At 34.4% G+C, this 15030-nt stretch overlaps 1 protein-coding gene and 1 non-coding gene across 11 annotated transcripts in view; one reads left to right on the forward strand and one right to left on the reverse strand.

The window, feature by feature from the left end:
- SRSF11 (serine and arginine rich splicing factor 11) overlaps window positions 1-15030 on the forward strand; it is a 44835-nt gene that overhangs the window by 13358 nt on the left and 16447 nt on the right. For 9 of the 10 annotated variants that reach the window (XM_035726941.1, XM_027614114.2, XM_027614204.2 and 6 more), the window contains 5 exons: window positions 6334-6467; window positions 10234-10343; window positions 12453-12545; window positions 13255-13304; window positions 14685-14812. In XM_035726941.1, the coding sequence (XP_035582834.1) occupies window positions 6334-6467; window positions 10234-10343; window positions 12453-12545; window positions 13255-13304; window positions 14685-14812 (515 nt within the window). Of the gene's footprint in view, window positions 1-6333; window positions 6468-8513; window positions 8576-9050; window positions 9160-9822; window positions 9940-10233; window positions 10344-12452; window positions 12546-13254; window positions 13305-14684; window positions 14813-15030 lie in introns of all 10 variants that reach the window. The other variant, XM_027614254.2, reaches the window with a different exon arrangement.
- Window positions 3221-3326, reverse strand: LOC113917267. The gene has a single exon (XR_003518184.1). It is a non-coding gene; the product is annotated as a U6 spliceosomal RNA (small nuclear RNA).

A 15030-nucleotide genomic window follows, 5' to 3' on the forward strand; every position in this document is an offset into this window, starting at 1 on the left:
TTGCATTTACTTATGAAAGAAACTATTTGTTAGGCTTAATGCGAAGAAGCAGGGCCAGTGTTTGCGTATTAAAGAGACACAGGCTTTTAAAATCTCGGGATTTGGTGGTTTTTTTCTTAAACTGTGACAGCATGGTCGTTTTTTGAGCACTTAGAGCAAGGCAAACTGCACATTCTGTATTTTGTAGATAGTTTGATCACTTTTTTTTAAAAAACAAATGTTTGAGTTCTTTGAAAAGTAACAATTCATTCTTATGTTAATTTGATAATTTGGTTTGTTGTCAGTTAATTTTAAGTATTGCTGTTAACTGATTCTGGCCCAGTGAATATAATTCAGAGTTAATACTCTTTGACAGATGATTAATTCAGTGAGCCTGAATACTTAACTTTTATAATGACAAAAATGGGTTATAGCTGAAACGTAAGGTTTTCTTTTGTTTAAAAAATAACGTACACATATATATTTTCACAGTTTTTTTAGAATGTTAAATTTTTGAATTTAGAGTGTATGGCTTTTTGTTTTTATTCTGTTGTCTCACTGAAAAAGTTTTAAATGAGTGGATTAATTGCAAAGAAAAAATAAAGCTTTGAAGTAATATGTGATAAATACTAGAACAAACATTTGAAATAATAAAACAGTGGTGTCCTCTTTGTGAAGAGTGAAAATTCAGGTGTTACTATAAGTAAACACTGATTACCCAGTATATACATTGAGAGTTTTATGATGTCACTCAAGTACTAGACGGGAAATTGGAATTCTCAAGGAATCCACTGTTGTGGCTGTAGTAAATCATTAATCTAAATACATTTTTATTCTAAAAAAAAATTAATAGAAGTTGATGGTAAAATGCAATATTAACTATTTCCCGTACTTCATCACTTTCTACTTAGAATGCTTTTAGATGATTCTTAATGTTTTCAAATGGGTGTGGTGTCTTTAATTTTTAGGGGAATATACATGCAGAGAAAGATTTCAGAGTTATTGATTTTCATGAAGTGTAGAATTCTGGAAACAAATATTTTTGTTATTTTGAATGGAAACTTGACTGCTTTTAGTAATAAAGGACAAATAGCTTTCATAATATGAACATACAAAAATAATTTTGCTCTTACTCCATTTTCTGACAACATGCCCTTTATTAAGTTCGTGAAATTAGTAAACAGCAAAAAGGCAGAAAATGAGAGTGATGCATGTGATTATTATAATCATGTTATTCAAAGTACCTGACGTACTGGATTGATTTATGAAATAATTCTTTCCAGCCCAGTAAGTTAAGAATTTTGTTATAGTTGCTGACTTTAAAATGTTTTATTTTGAAGATGCTCTTTCTATGATGCATTTATAAAAAGATGACAGAGGTATAGGCTGTTCACTGGTTCCTCTTTTACTTAATGATCAGTATCTTAGAGTCATGATGGACCAGAGTCTGGCTTTTTTGCTTTGTTGTCAAAGGAGTAGTTCTATCATAACCAGAATAACTGACGTGCGTCAAATAACATGGTCTGGGGTGCTGTGCATTAAGAGGACTCTTTTCCCTGTATTAGGAAGAAGAGATAAAAATTGGCACGTCTTTGCTCTTTGACTTCATCATATATGTTCCCACATATAAGTAGTTTCTCATCTGAAACTGTACAAGGTTACAGTTTAGTAGACGCTAATATACCTTCTTGGCCTTCTAGATTTGAATAGGATGGATGTAGAGTCCTAGTTTTTGTTCATTTAATGTTGATTTTTTTTTTAAATGTAAGTTTCAATTGCTAATCCAACCTGCATAATTTGGAACTACTTTGGACAATTTCTTTAAGCTTACTGCCATTTTCAGGAGCAGCTTGCAAGGGATCATGTGCTATGAAGTCCTAACTAGTAGTACTCCAAAAAGGTTCATCATTCTAAAAATCTTCTTTTTTACTCCTAGAATAAGATTGAATGGTTCAGAATATATAAAATTCTAACTACTGTAAACATGTTTGCCACTTGATTTTTTTTATGGGGTGTTTGTATTTTTTTCCCCCAAAGGCATTCATATTCACCTAGAACTCTTTTCACCTGGGTATATGCCTATGACATGCTTGCTTACTTTTGCTACTCAAATGTCACCTAATCAGAGAAACCTTCTCTGATCACCCTGTATGAAAATAAAACACACCTGCTCCCTTCCCTGTTCAATTTAACTACTTTGTTTTTCTCTAAGTTTAGCTTCTTTCTCTTTTGGAATATGTGGCTCCTTGGGTCAGCAACATCACCTATAGAGCATTTTTTAAAGTACATACATGACAACCTTAACCCACACCTACTGAAATGTTTTCAGTTATAAATGGCTATGGGAGGGTGGTGCAGTGGTGATCCTGGGATCTGGGCTTATGCCAGACATTTCGTTGTCAACCTCCTCAAGAAGGTTTCTCCCTTTGTTTCATTACTGAATCCCTCTCTTGGTTCTTTCAAGCCAGAAATTGGCTCATAATTTCACCCAGTGATCATACTGTTTCACAAGAAATTCTCTAACCCTCTCTTCGGTATGACAGCCCTTAGAGCTATTTGAAAGCATCTCTCGGTGTTCCCGTCATTTATTCCCTCTCTTTTAAAGGAAAATTACTAACTCTAATTCTAGTTCCTAAAATGCATTTTGGAAATTCAACATTGATTGTCTAGTATATGCTAGATGCTTTCCTTTTTTATTTTAAACCTGTTCTATGAACAAGTGAACTGAAATTCACATAGGTTGTTTTGTACTTCCAAATCACTCTACCAGTGTCAGAATTAGTATTTCAACCCCAGTGTTGTGATTCTCCTTTACTACTTGGTGAAGGATTTCCTTGGTTTATAAGGAACTTATGAGTGGAATCATTCTTTTACAGTAATGTCTTCTTTAAATGTTTGGTTTTAGTGTATTTCAGAATGGAGACTATAACTGGAGTGTTTATTGGGTAATGATCCCAGGGAAGCTTATGTCAAAGTTATGCATTAAATGAAGGTTCACATCAATTACTTAAATAACTTACTTAGGTAATTATTTCGGTGACCAAAAATAGATTATTTTTTAAAGTGACCAAATCGTTGAAAGTTAATTCAGTCACAAACTGACATTGAACTCCTTTGCTCATCCAACTGGAAAACAAAAATAAAATTATGATTTTCTTTCACATCAAAAAAAAAAAAAAACAAATTACTAAGGAAGAGTTTGCAGACATTCTAACAAAAACTATATTAGTAGAAAAAAACTAAAAGTATGATATGCATCACAAATTTGAGTGTTATTCTTACACAGGGCCATGCTAATCTTCTCTGTATCATTCCAGTTTTAATATATGTGCTGTGGAAGTGAGCATCAAAACTACTTTAATGATGATAAGTATAAGTAGCTATAGTTGGTAAGGTTATCTTTAAAATATTTTATTACATGCGACGTTTTACTGTATTTCTTTATAACTGAGTAAGAACACAGTGAAGAAGGCATATCAGGTGAACGGAGTCACATTTTCAGGTGAACATTGCCTTTGTTTATAATTATAAGCTCAAAATTCTCTATCAGAAGTGGTTAACACAGTATTAAGGTAGGAGTTGAAAAAGTGTTATCAGTGGTCGGAACCAGAAGTTTTCATACTTTAGTTCTCATACTTTAGTTGGCATAAATATCAAGTGTGGGTTTTAGGAATCAGAGTCCTCCTCTGAAGGGAGTCTCAAATTCATTGGGCTTGATGGAAAACAGAAATCTGACTTTTCCATGTGCATCCCAGAAGACTGGGAAACAACCCTTGGAGGACATTTTAATTAAAAAAAAAAAAATTGGAAAAATACTGCCACTCTTTACCTAAAGACAAAAGCATCATATAAGGCTCACTCTTTCCTGTCTTCTCATCATCTGCCCTACCTCATCTGTATTAATTCTTAAAGGTAAAGAATAAAAAAGTTAAATTTTTAGAAGTGGTACTTGCAGAGAATTCTAAGGTATGAAAATTTCAGGCATCAGTCTGAAAGTGAAATTAACATGCTATCTTATTAGCATGTGTCTTCTATTAATAAATTGAGAACATAAAAGAATGTGACTGTGGGCCCAAATAGTAATGGTTTTAAATAAGTTTGAAATCAGGAGAAATGAATTATTTGCCCTTCTGAGTTGTCATACTATGACTCTCTTTTCCATGGTATATAATTATTTATGTTTTTACCTCCCCACCACTTACAGGTTTGATATAAGCAAGTAATAGCTGCAAGTAATAGCTATGATGTGAATGGATAGAAAAAATAGGAATCATTTTAATTGCCAAATTAAGTAAGCATGTAGGCAGTATTTCCTAATTTTATTTTAAAAGAACTATTTTCATTGTATTGATAGTCTTTAAGAACTTTATAGAGTCATTTTCTTCTTTAGTCAAATAACAATAGTGTCAAAGAAATGGTAGAGATCGCTTTTTTAGAAACTTAAATATCTAAGGGCGCCTGGGTGGCTCAGTCGTTGAGTGTCTGCCTTTGGCTCAGGTCATGATCCCAGTCATGATCCCAAGGCCCTGGGATCAAGCACTGCATTGGGCTTCCTGCTCAGCGGGAAGCCTGCTTCTTCCTCACCCACTCCCCCTGCTTGTGTTCCCTCTCTCGCAGTCTCTCTCTCTCTCTGTCTCTCTGTCAAATAAATAAAATCTTTTTTAAAAAAAGTTTAAATGTCTATTACTTCCCAAACCATTATGTTAGGTGTTAAAAATGAAGGGATAGCATCATTTAAAGAGCTTTTTTAATTTTGTGGTAAAAACGTGGATGTTTAAGAAAAGAGATACAAAGTGCTATAGCTAAACCGCTGAAATGGCATTCTTTCCGCTATTATGGGTGCAACATTGTTAAATTTTAGACCAGTAGTGGTTCACATTAAAAAAACACTGTATCCACATTAAAAAACACTGTATCCTTTCAAAAACATTTGGCAGTAAGGTTCCTTAACAAGATGCCTTAAATTCCATTTGAATAGACAGTATTGTCAACTTCGCTTTGAACCTAGATTATTTGGATCTGTGCTTGGTATATGGGCAGTGCCTTTCAGGAAACATTAAAAGTTCTAATGCGTTTGAGTTCTTGGGCTATATAGTAGCTTCATGTTAGTGCTCAAATTATGAGGAAAATTTTCTTTGCAACAACAAACTTATCTCTGAAATACCAGTGTAACCAAATCTGATGTAATTACATTTTTATATATACATGAAAATCTAATTCATTAGAAGAGTTAGCCGTAAGCCCTGTTCTAAAGCCAGCCAAATTTATTATAGGATTTACCTTTTCATTATTGAATCTTGAGATGCAACTGGCTTGTTATAATAAAGCACTTATTTATCCTGGTTGCATATTAAAATGGTCACAGAATTAAAATAAAGAGGAGGCGTTCAGTACATTAAAGATCTTGGTTTAATTGATGTGGAGTAGAGAGCCTGGGTGTCGTGTCGTCTCGTCATCCCGTGTCCCCCCCCCCCGCCCCGTGATATGTATATCCAGGGATGATGTGATTACTACTACTTTAAGACACTGGTTTTCAAACAACTTTTGGTTTGGAGTTAAGGGAACAACCCGGACTTTTCTCTTTCACAGAGTTTTGTGGCAGAAATTTGAACCACTCTGTATTTAAAAAAACAAAAATCCTGCTCACTGCCTAATCTATCTTACCCTGCCATAGGTTGCATTTTAGTGCTTTTTTACCTAAGAAAGCAATTTGCTGAGGGAATTTTTGTGTAAAAATACTAGGGGGTACTATGTATCTCCATGTGTGTAAACATTTGTTTTTCTGAAGGTGCTCAGAGTAAAATAGCCTTATTTATTTATAATGCCTAGGAGTTACGCTGTAGGTAGAAAAGGACAGCAGTTAGTAAGCAGGTCAAGAAAACGCACTGATTGTCAAATAGATGTGCTTCCCGCAATATTCGTTTATCCCTGAAGTAGAAATTCTTTGTTTCTTACTCTGAAAAGTTACCAATAGTGGAAAGTTTTCTAAACCAAAACTAATTATTTTTACTTATAACTAAAAATAGCTGGTATTGGTATTTTGGAAGAAATGTTGACACGTTTGTGGTCAGCTCAAACTCTGAGATTACGGTTTCAAACTGTTCTTAACTTGATACACTGTAAGTTTATAAATAGTGATTGTTTTTGTCTCCATGCAATTTGTGAGTTCAGTGGGCAGTACCTTATTTGAAATGTCATTTTCTTTTTAAGTGGTGAACTAAAGTAACACATATGGTATGTATTTTTATCTGCCTATTTTACTTTTGGAATGCAAGTGTTGGTTTGTGAGTCATATGTTTGTGTTATAGCTGATATTCTTTTTCTCTTTTTTTATGTTGTTTGCTTACTTTTTAGTGATTCACCTTTGCCAGTCTCATCCCGTGTCTGCTTTGTTAAGTTCCATGACCCGGACTCAGCAGTTGTGGCACAGCATCTGACAAACACTGTATTCGTTGACAGAGCTTTGATAGTCGTACCATATGCAGAAGGTTTGTGCTTTGTTTAACTACCTATGAGGGCATCCTATGATGACCATCTACCTCAGTATAGTTTTAGAGTGAGCGTTAGTAGCATGTTAGAAATTTAAGCTATTAACATTTTGAAACCCTTGTTATACTGCAGTCCATATTTTTACTTGCAGATTTTTTTAATTCTAAAAATTAGAAATCAGACCTGTTTTTATAAGATATTTAATTTTTTGCCTTCTTTTAAAACATTTTAAGTTCGTTAAAACCATATCCCTAATTGTAATTTCTTAAGATATACCTACTTAGTTAATTTAATGTTGAGTTTTATGAAAAAGCCCTGAAGGTGAATGGTTCACTCCATGCACATTTATGTAGAAGCCTTCAAATAAATGCATGATGTTATTTCTGTTTTGAATAAATGACTAGGTTAGTTTTATTTATGTCGTGCTTCCTCTCACAGATAACTTTAAAAAAATATCCCACCTTGAATTCCAGTATACCAAGGGTTGCAATGATTTTGGTTTTTATGAAAGTTGAAGATTTTCTGTAGCTTAGGTGCCAGATGGGCACTGGGTGATTTGTTTTTATGCCAGATTTTCTTGTTCATTCTTGCTATATTTTCTAGATATCTCTAAATAATAAATTCTTCTCTCTGTTATTTGTGTGTGTGATTTTTGTAGTGGAGAAGGCAAATGCAAAACTCTTCCAGATGACTGAAAAACAGTGGGTCCTCTGCAGCTACAGGGGATTCTAGACATTAACTAAAGGCCAGCAAGCACTCAAGTCCCCCAAGTGTTTTCCTGGTGTAACCATCCATTTGTTAACTACATTTTCTCTCTTTTTACATTTTAGGCTGTTAAAGTAATTTGACAGAAAAATAATGAGCAGGGTTTTGGATCTAAAAAAGCCACTGTGACAAGACAGCACTATATTAATTCCATTTTGTAAAATTTTCTGAAACATATTTTATAATTAGTTTGTTCCCAATGTACTGCTACCTTATTTGCTTTTCGGTAACTATAAATTTTGATCAAAGAAATCACTGGAATATAAAATTACTGGATTTTAAGCTAATAATTTAAAATATATGCTGACCAGAATTTAAATGCTTTCCCCTTAATGAACTGGTCAGTGGAAGCAGAATTTTGATATTGTTAACTTTAGATGCTATCTCAGATCTTTGAATACCAGTGTGAACATTTACACCATGCCTTGTAAAAGTTGTGAAATGTCTAGTCCTTAAAACTTAGAAAAATGCCTTTGTGGTTTTCTAAAGAAATTAAATTGCATTCATAGATGGATTAAGGCATGCTATATAATAATAGTACATCTGTCTCCGTGATATTAAAGTGTGTGAGCCCTATTTTAAGGTTTTAAAATATATATGCTGATAAACGTTTGAGTTAGTGTGTTTTGATTAAGCAATTTCTTTTATATCAGTGTGCCTGTTGTAGGGTAAGACTTACCACCAAGAGAAAATTTACAGAATTCAGATTTAGGATAAGTAAAATACAGTTTTTGAAACAGAGTTCAAATCATGTGAGTAATGTGCAGAACTTTAGTTAGGCTTTAAATTTAAAGAATTCTTATTGGCTAAGTATCATAGTTCCCAAGTCCTGAACATAATACAGTATATCATATAACTGGCTTTCATAAGTATTTTCAGACTATAGTATCCTTTCTAGATCTGTTTTGTAAATGAAATGTTTAGGAATGTATATAGAATTACAGAAATATTTAGTTCCAGAATCTGTTTTTGGTTTATTTGATTATTGGTATGGTATGCTGTATTAATGTTACCACCGCTAAATAACTGATGTACTCAGTCCCTTTGTCACCATTCACCCTAGTTTTAGCTCTTACACTTTGGTGTTGGCTCTTGGTCAGTGTTTTAGAACAATAGACACAAAGTCTACGGTAAGGAATAGTCTTAATTGGTAAAACCGAGATAGCTGGATTTGGAAGGAACTCTTAATAGTAATGGATTTGGGGGTTATTTAGGTTCCTTGGTTAATGTTTGTTTCTTTTGTCTGTTTCTTTTTCTTTCATTTCTACACATTCATGCAGTATTTCATGGTTCTATCAAAGCAGCAGTAAAAAAAATACTCTTGACGCATGAAAATTAACTGGTGAGGGGCCTCATTGCTATTTTTAAATTGTAGTTTTATTTTTAAATAGTCTTTTTTAAATCAGAGGATCAGATGCATGACTTTTTTTTTTTAATGGATGCAGATCTTCTATCAGGTGTCTCACAATAAATTCAAGAGGATTTTAGTTTGCCAGAAATGTTGCAAATGCACTAATTTGAGTAAGATGTTGATACTTAATATTATCCTCTTGAGACATAATTTTGCATGCAAAATTATCCCATAATCTTTGTAGGTTTGTTAATATTGATGCATTAATGCCCTATATCTAAATGATCTTCTCCCCCACCCCTCCATAACTCTTGGTATCTAAATTGATGACAGCTCTGACACAAGCAAGATAACAGTGCTGTGTAGTATACATTTGTTTATATTATCGGCACTTCTCAGTATAGGTGGAAGGAACCATTACCTTTATTTAACAGTGGTTTTTCTTTTTTGTTGTTGTGTTTTACAGTTCTTTTCCCTGGTTCAGCCTGAACTATATACCAGGCCCTGCTGAAAATACCACCCAACAGTTTTCTTCTGCAGCTTATCCAGTTTCTCTTAAGTGCCCTGTACATATTGTATGTTTTATGATGAGATGCAGTTTCTTAATATGTATTACAGAAATACTACTGGTATTTGCAAATATGTAGTTTAATTGTATTATTGAACTCTCATTTTGGGGGCTTGGGCACATTAACAGATTAATCCATCTGTATAGGGCTTTTGCTGTTGGATAGAATTTAAATTGTCTACATAAATATTTGTTTTAGGGCCCTTAGATTTTATCTGAATACACAGATTAGGCTTTAAAAACAGACATACATGTTGTTTTTGGCTTTAGGAGTTTGGCTAAGTTAGCTTTTGAACTGACACTATGTAGCAGCATTTTTGGTATGGTTAGCCATGGCACATGTTGGAATATAAAGCATTTTACTATACAGGTAAGGAATGTGCCATGTTGTTTTACCTATTCTCTCTCTCTCTTACTCACTCACTTTCACACACACATCCTGTGTGTATTCAGAGACCTTCAGAAACATTCATATTCATTTTCATGAGTCAGCAAAAGCCCTACGCTTGATTCCAACAGAATATTTCCTTTACATACTTTTCTTCTCTTAATTTTTACAAAATTTGTATGGTAGGTGTAAAAGAAAATCATAGTAACTGTACCATATTATTAACCCCTAAATCAAACTTTTTTTGTCTTGTGTATCTTGATTTTTCTGTGTGCTTTATAGTGAAGCAGCCGACACGAGTCGTTGTTCATAAAACAGCTTTTGAAAGTTGAGAGCACACCCCTGGAGAACCGACTGTGCTTGCTTACGTTTGGTTCATGACTTAAAAATCGAGTACAGGTGATGAAATCTTGGCAGTGTTAACAAAAAAGTAGTGTGTATTGTGCTATTTTTTTTTTACTCTAGAAACTTAACCATTTGTAGAGAAAAAGGAAACAAATTTTCACACATTGAAGTTTCATTCTGACATAAAATTAATGATAAATAATCATAGAAGTCAAGCTTTATATTTTAGCGAACATAAGTACTTTCAACAAACTCAGGTGGTGTATCAGGGAGACTTTTTCTGGGTGTTTTTGTGTGTTTTCTGTCTTGCAAAAAAGTGTGTTCTAATGCAAGGATGTTTCTCTGCAGGAGTTATTCCTGATGAGACTAAGGCTTTGTCTCTGTTGGCACCAGCTAATGCAGTGGCAGGTCTTCTGCCTGGTGGTGGACTCCTGCCTACCCCTAACCCACTTACCCAGGTACTGCTCGTTCCATTTGAAATCTTAAAGGATAGAAAGGAACATAGAATTGTGGATAAACCTAAACATACTCGAGCTTTTTAAGTGCTATAATGAGTAGAGTTCACAGAGTGATACCACGCCTCTTGGGAGTTTGCATTTGAAGAACAGTCTGAAAATCATAAATCTGTTGTATTTCGTTTTCTACTAGCTCTCAAAATAAGGAACCAGTGGATGGCGGGTGAGGGGGTAGGGCTGGAATCTCATGAGGCATAAGACTTCTGTTGAACATGCTGTTAAAAATAGTATGTTCATTTGGACCCAGAAAGAAAATAAAGGTGTAATTGAGACTTACTGTTTTTTTTCTTTCTCAATGCCCTTTGATCTTTTGCTCTTGGGGTTTGAATTAAGTACATGGTTTGAAATAAAGATGAATTCTTAATGGAGATTTTTAACAAGGGGAAGATGAAATAAAGTTGGAGAAGATTTTTGCTAGGTAATGTTTCTAACCTGATAGGATGCTGTAAAAAGCATGTTGTTTTAGAACTAAAAAGCTCTTTAAATTTCATGTGTTCTTACTCAGAGAGATTGTAACTGGTCAGTGAGTGGTTTCACAGATAATATCGAACAGCAAGCCTCAACTAGAATTTTATAACAGCATTTTTTTCTATTATATCATTTTGCCTGTCTGAATAATTTTAACTATTAAGTCAGAAAAAGGATGAAGTCAAGAATTCCCATCTTTTTTGAGTATGACTTTGTCACTTAAATCCTCATTTTTTACTTATGAGGATCTGGGTAATTTGTAGATTGATTCCTTCAGTGTATAAAATTGTATAATAACTAAGGTAGACACTTTATAGTGACACTATTTTAATTGTACTCCATAAACTATAGTTAAAGTACAGAAAGTTTGTTATCTTTTACTCACTAAATATTATTAGAAGCTAGAAGAACTCTTAGCACAGTTCTTACAGAGAAAGTCAGACTGCCTCCAATAGGACTTTGCATGGTTTGTATCTACTATTGATTAGAATTATGTCAGGCAGGAGACAAAAAAAACCCACACACAGTAACTTAAGGGAAAGTTTAATATAAAGAATTACTAACTAGTAATAGGAGATTACTTAGTGGAACGCCAATGAATATACAGTAATCACAGATATAGGAAGCAACTAGTACTTCTAGATCTGAGGAAGAAAGAACACAGGAAACATTAGATGAGGGGGTTCCTCTTCCCCCTGAAGGCTGTTTCAGATCTCCTTCAAAAGGCTGGATAGTACAGAAGTTCTCTGGGGTGCCCACAGAACTTGTAAGAAGCTGCCCAAAAGGATGGTACTGAAACTCATTAAAGAGGTGAAAGCCAGGGGCGCCTGGGTGGCTCAGTCGATTAAGAGGCCGTCTTTGGCTCAGGTAATGATCCCAGGGTCCTGGGATCAAGTTCCGCATCAGGCTCCCTGCTCGGCGAGAAACCTGCTTCTCCCTCTCCCTCTGCCTGCCGTTCCCCCTGCTTATGCTGAGGCGCGAGCTCACTCTCTCTCTCTTTCAAATAAATAAAGAGGTGAAATGCACTGCATCCCACTGCAATAACCATCAGAAAGTGAACAAAGAAACGACGAAGAGAAACCCCTTCCAGTGTCCTTCTGGCTCCCCCTACAGATAAAGCTTGACATCACACCAGCTGTTGAGGGAGAAATGCTTATAAGGGTGCTGCATTCATTATCACAAAAGGGGCAAAGAACAGTGGTTTTGGAGCTGAGAAGGAACAAATACAAATTGTTGGCACATGAATATATAAAAGTTTTTTATGTTTTTCTAATTTCTGGTTTTAGGGATAAATGTGCTGTAATGAGTGAGAAATGAGGCCATTGTATATTGCAGGGGTAGTAGGCAAACTACAGCCCTTGGTCCAGATCCCCGTTTTTGTTAATTTTGATTTGACAACCATGCCCACTTGTTCATTTAGTATTATCTTTGTTTTCAAGCTACAGTAGCATACATAGCTGAGTAGTTGCAACAGAGCCCACATAGCTCAGACTTAAATTAGTTATTTTAGGTCTTTTAAACAGGAAAAAATAATTTCAGGAATAGAAATTAAATTTTAAGTAAATAAAATTTGAAATTTCACAGATTGGCGCTGTTCCATTGGCTGCTTTGGGAGCTCCTACTCTTGATCCTGCCCTTGCTGCACTTGGGCTTCCTGGAGCAAACTTGAACTCTCAGGTATAACTGAATACCCTTCAACTTTGAGCTCATTTTTATGATTAAAGAATTCGTTCTATTAACTGTTAAGTTTGCATTTCCAGAATGGGAGATAACTGATTGCTACAGTATAGTAATAATTTTTTTATGTAAACTTGTTAATGAGAAGTTTAAAAGGCCACTGCATTATTAGCCCCTTGACCATTAAAGAATTTCTCGTTTTATGTAGTTCAGAGTAGTTTCACGGAAAGCCAATATATCAGTATGTTTGGAGTCAGAAAAAATAATCATGAAAGGATGGGAATGTAGGTTCATAATTTGTTTTCTTGTTACTCGGAAATTTTTGTTTTCTCTCATTGTTATTTGGCTAAACTTTTTTCTGAAGTCCTTACTTTGTGGAAATTTTATTATACTGCCTGAACACTTGGAGTTATGTTTTACACATTTCTTTGAAATGTTACCTCCTCAGAAAGTCTCAAAACAAGCAAGAGGTAGCTGTTCTATAAAACCTAGACTTTTCAGCTAATAATATATTTAACTTGCTAAAGCAGCTCAACTTAACATGATGTATTTCACTGGCACTATGTTTCTATTGGTCATCAGTGTGCCTAAAATAATGTTACGTTTTGTACGTTGGCCTGATTGTCCTAAGGCATTTCAACATACTGAGAAAATAAAATAGTCATTTATTTTATGTATTCTCACTGTTGTTACATTTTTGTTTTTGCAGTCTCTTGCTGCAGATCAGTTGCTGAAGCTTATGAGTACTGTTGATCCCAAGTAAGGATTTTTTTCTGTGTTTCCATTGGGTGATGTGGATATAGTATGTGAATGGAGAAGTTACGCTTTGGTAGTTAAAAAAAGAAAGTTATTTCAAGTTATACAATACATAATTCTGTTTTCTAGAAACGAGAAAAATTCAGAGGTAAGCCCATCTTTAAAGGGTTTTGTTTCAGTATAAGTTGAGTCTTTCAGAACAGTTGTGAATATGTTCTGCCAGGATGACAGGAAAAGAGCTAAATGTTCTTTAGTTGATTCATTTGAAAAATGTATGTATACTGAGTACTACTATACGCTTGTGCCTTCATAGCATTTATATTCTAGTCAGAAATGGAGACGTTATTTAAATATAGTAAAGTGTGTGCATACAATAAGAGGAAATACACTGGGGCTATGAGAACTTACTACAAGGAGAACTTAAGATCAGAGATGCTGAGCCTGGGGCATGAATAGGAGTCAGGGACACAGAAGGGAAGGAAACACTATCCCAGAGCAAAAGACTAGTACATGTCACATAATACCAACATCTTTTTTTAGGTGCTTTGAAATGTTCTCTTTGTGCTGTAACGTTCTCTAGTCGATATATAACAAAGTCATGAGATATTTTACTTCATAATTTCCTGGTATTATATTAAATTTGAACTTAACGCTTTTTCTGCTTGGTGATATTCACTATAAATAAGTGGGAGAGTGTGGGGGGAGGGACAACAGAATTATTTGACTGTAGTAATTAGTGCCTTTTTTCTTAAAAATTATCTGATAAGATCTTAGCATGTAGCAACCACCCAGCAATATAACACCAGTACAGTTGAAATTCCTTCTGAACCCATTCTTGTTTACATTGCCCTTTCTCCATAAATAATTAACTAATATTCGTTGTCTATAATTTTTTTTCACATGTTGTAAACCTTTTAGAAGGTCCATCTTTCCAGTCAGCAATTTCATGAGTAACTTTGGTGTGCCATTGGCCTCTGCCTCATTTTCTGTCCATCTTCAACCTTACAAGTAATACTCTTTAATTCTGCTGTAGAAAGCTTTTAAATCATATGAAGGAAAAGTTTTGTTAATCAAAAATCTTCAGCATCTGCATATTCCCAGGTACTAGCATTTCTCAACTTGTGTTTATGGAAAGTTAATGGATGTTTAGCAAAATAATAGGTATTTTTCTTTTTCCAGGTGTCTCTCAATCTTTTAAAATGCAGATTATAAATATTGAAAAGGATACTATACTACACATGGTTTTACCAAAATTAACATGAAATCTCCCCTTTTTTCAAGTAGTATCTTACTAAAATGATATATAAAACATTAACACATTTATTTGTAATACTGTTGTGCATTTTTAAATACTTCAGCTCTCAATTTTTGGTTTTGTTTCAGGTTGAATCATGTAGCTGCTGGTCTTGTTTCACCAAGTCTGAAATCAGATACCTCTAGTAAAGAAATAGAGGAAGCCATGAAGAGAGTACGAGAAGCACAGTCCCTAATTTCTGCTGCTATAGAACCAGGTAAAATATGTTAGGCAGTTGTGTTGAACTTTAAATTACAGGATTATTGATGAAAATGATTATTGCATAAGTTTGGGAATATGTTGAGTAATACTGTAATCATTTTTTAATTTTCCAAAATCTGATAAAAGAGCATGTAGTAGAGTGATCTGGGTCAGGGCAGGCAACGTGTCACCTGGACATAATTTGAAATCTGGAGATACTTAATTTTCGTGCTG

Source organism: Zalophus californianus, chromosome 4 (genome assembly GCF_009762305.2).
Source record: "Zalophus californianus isolate mZalCal1 chromosome 4, mZalCal1.pri.v2, whole genome shotgun sequence".
In the NCBI taxonomy this organism is placed as follows: Eukaryota; Metazoa; Chordata; class Mammalia; order Carnivora; family Otariidae; genus Zalophus; species Zalophus californianus.